The sequence below is a fragment of the Aplysia californica genome, unplaced genomic scaffold (assembly GCF_000002075.1).
Source record: "Aplysia californica isolate F4 #8 unplaced genomic scaffold, AplCal3.0 scaffold00602, whole genome shotgun sequence".
Classification (NCBI taxonomy): domain Eukaryota; kingdom Metazoa; phylum Mollusca; class Gastropoda; order Aplysiida; family Aplysiidae; genus Aplysia; species Aplysia californica.
The window spans coordinates 311,942-315,466 of record NW_004797872.1 but is presented as its reverse complement, the minus strand read 5'-3'; the positions used below and the strand labels follow the sequence as shown (position 1 = coordinate 315,466).

General features: G+C 38.9%; 1 protein-coding gene across 1 annotated transcript in view; it reads left to right on the top strand.

The window, feature by feature from the left end:
- Positions 1-3,148, top strand: part of LOC101860600 (lysosomal-associated transmembrane protein 4B) — a 16,977-nt gene extending 13,829 nt beyond the window's left edge. The window contains exon 7 of the mRNA XM_005107429.3: positions 1,719-3,148. Coding sequence (XP_005107486.1) covers positions 1,719-1,802 — 84 coding nt within the window. The 3' untranslated portion in view covers positions 1,803-3,148. The remainder of the gene's footprint in view (positions 1-1,718) is intronic.
- Positions 3,149-3,525: the final 377 nt, after the last annotated feature.

Below are 3,525 nucleotides of genomic sequence, written 5' to 3'. Positions count from 1 at the left end.
TTTCGTCATTTCGTGAAATTGTGGCAACTCTCTTTGTTTATTTAAGGCCCTGGATTATGTTTTTTTTTCTCATAAAAAAGGACTACTCCTGGCTTTTGATGTGGGTCTATAATTCGACCCTTCTAGGTCTCCGACTCTCTCTCTCTCTCTCTCTCTCTCTCTCTCTCTCTCTCTCTCTCTCTCTTTTTTTTTGTATGTGTGTATGTCTGTACAAATTCAAATTGAAAATTATGTATACTGATGGATCAGAGACTACTTGCTGCCTGAAATCTACAAGACAAGGGTAGGGTGTGAGGAGATGGAATAGGAGTGGAAGCAGCACTTCAGAGACAAGTGCTAGCTCGCAGTCATGTGTGAGAGAATCAGAGACAAGTGCTAGCTCGCAGTCATGTGTGAGAGAATCAGAGACAAGTGCTAGCTCGCAGTCATGTGTGAGAGAATCAGAGACAAGTGCTAGCTCGCAGTCATGTGTGAGAGAATGAGAGACAAGGGCTAGCTCGCAGTCATGTGCGAGAGAATCAGAGACAAGTGCTAGCTCGCAGTCATGTGCGAGAAAAAGGGAGACAAGTGCTAGCTCGCAGTCATGTGTGAGAGAATCAGAGACAAGTGCTAGCTCGCAGTCATGTGTGAGAGAATCAGAGACAAGTGCTAGCTCGCAGTCATGTGTGAGAGAATCAGAGACAAGTGCTAGCTCGCAGTCATGTGGGAGAGAAATGGAGATAGTTACCGTGCAGCCACCGAGTGGGTTCTGTGGGCTGTGTGTGGTGTGCACCTCTGGTGGTCAGTTCTCTGGTGATGTTGCAGGATAAATTCACATTAGCTTAGTAAAGACTGTACAGCTCAACAGTTGGGAGAAGATGATTTAAAGGTGTAAATAATATGTTTTTATAGGCTTTCCTTTTGGTGAATTGTCCAAAACCTGGTGGTGTAATAGAGGGTGGTATGACGAGGTAGGACTGTATTTATTTTCCTTGACCCCCTACCCCAAGCTCATTCTTTTTCTGTCTAGCAAGATTGCTTTGTGACAGAGTGTATTTGTCATTAACACTTTGCAGTCACTTGCGCAATAATGCGCTGGTGAAAATTATCGGTTCCGGTCACCTGCACCAAGCCTGCAAAGTCCGTTGCAGTCACTTTCCTGGCTGGGTGACCAGATGGGGTATTTTGTACTACTACTACTGGCTGTGTGACTGCAAAGTGCTAAGCCTGCATTACCATTTTTAAACTTTTAATTCACCTGTCTCTCATTATAGTTGAGCTGTTTGCTTTCCTTTTCAGCTCATCAGACAATCATTTCCTTGAATAGGTTATGTTGAGTATGTTTGAAAATGCTTCACTTCACCACTGAAATTTATCCTGATAAAATCAAATCACATGTCAACCGCCCTCCTTGTTGCCCTACTTTTCCCTTTCATTCAGCTAGCTGTTGGAATGGTCTGTCATAATCCTTGTTGCCCTACTTTTCCCTTTCATTCAGCTAGCTGTTGGAATGGTCTGCCATAACCCTTGTTACCCTCCCTTTCATTCAGCTAGCTGTTAGAACGGTCTGCCATAATCCTTGTTACCCTCCCTTTCATTCAGCTAGCTGTTGGAATGGTCTGCCATTACCCTGTCTACTTATAGTCACAGCACTAGCACCAGCTAGTAAAATGTGTGTCAACATATTATTTCTCCTGTAATTTTGTTTGCTAATATTTACCATTTTCTTTTTTGTCCAGATGCTGCTTCCCCCTCGCTATGAGGATGCTATCAAGACACCCGACAACTACCCTCAGCCTCCTGCCTACACCAGTGCTGAATAGTCCCTTGGGATAAATACAGGCTGTCCAAATGAAGAGCTGTTTTTCCTCTTTGTTATGCTCTCTATTTTCGTGGTGATTGGTGACGAGAGGGCTAATTCCCCAGCAGCAGCAGTGGTCATAGACTCTAGCAGATTAATAAAAACTGACCATTTTTGTTACCTTTTCGCACAGCAGCCTTCATATTCAAATACAATTTTTGATTTGTTTGTATCTGTTTTTTATTCTCTTTTAGATTCAATATCATGCGAAGTACTAGTGAGTCCAAAATGTATGGGCTGAGTTAGATATTAGTCATTGCTTTTCAAATATGTGGAAGCTATCTTTAATTTTTGCTTTAAGTTTCACATGATATTTTAAAAATGATGAAACATGTGAAAAGATGCATACTCTGGGAATTTTCTCTTTGCTCTCAGGGATAATAACTTTGAGAGATCAATACATGAAAAGGCTTCTAACATGCTACACACGAGCATTCTGAAAATGGAACGCTAATTCCTCAGCATGTACCAAATCAATCCTTTGTACAACTTTTGACGAACATAATGAAAGTTGTGAATGTTTCAATTTTCTTGTTGTCAATTACCCTCCAGAAAAGCATAGCTTGTATTTCAAAGATCATCCATTTTGAGTATTTTGTCAGATGGTTGTAATAGATCCCTCGATTCCTCATTTGTGTGAATTGTTTGGTGTCATTTGGTTGGTTTGGTAACTTCCGATTTATCATAATGATTCTATTGAAAATCTTTTGATTTGATGATTGTTTCTGTATAATTATTTTAATTGGTTGCTGTTTGACAGCATATTTAGTCAGAAAATGAAAGCTTCCAATCTTGTACAGGTACAATACAATGTTTCTTTAAGGAAGACGGCACTCATTGATAGCTTGCTCCTTTGTCGAAACAATAGTTTGTGCCATTTAAAATTTAAAGACATTTGGGAATTATGGCAAACAAAAAAATACCACACGGTAAAGAAACAGCACATTTATTTATTTTTTAAAATCCTATCAATTACGCAGTGGTGGATAATAAAATGAACAGATGTTTGTGAGGAAACGATTTTTGTCCATTATATGGAAAATGACATTTATGTGCTACCACTTTTGGCATAATATCGTTGATGCATTCTGTCTTTTGTTGTCTACTTTTGTGTAAAGAAGTTTTATAACGACACTCGATATTTATCAGGATTATACCATCTAGAATCATTGATTTAGTGATTTCCTTGAATGTTCTGATTCCTTGTTACAGATTGTTTGGCTTCTGAGTCATCCTCTGTTGGTTTGTTATTAACTCCTTTCTTATATTTTCAAATTTATACCATTAAAATGACTGTTTCTTCTTTAAGATTTGATTGTAGTTACTTTTATTATAACATGTACTTGGTCTGAAAGAGGTTGAGCAAAGCACAGTGACGCAGGAGATGTGGGATCCATTTTGCAAAGAAAAGCAATCAATGGATCAAAGCCTCAAAGGAAAAAAGAGTTTTTTGGGATGCATTTCTTCGACTTAGGTTTCTGGGAGTGAGTCATAACATCATTTTTTTGGAATGTAAACACTGAAGAAAAAACCCCAGTAGAACTTGTGTACAAGTAGGCATGTGGTTTGCTATTCCCAAGCTTTGTTCTGCCTTGTTGAAAGGAAGTTTTTAAAAAAGGATGTTGATTCATTTCTCTTTGATTCATATATGCCTTTTTCTAAAATTGAGAGCTTTTGTGTGAGCA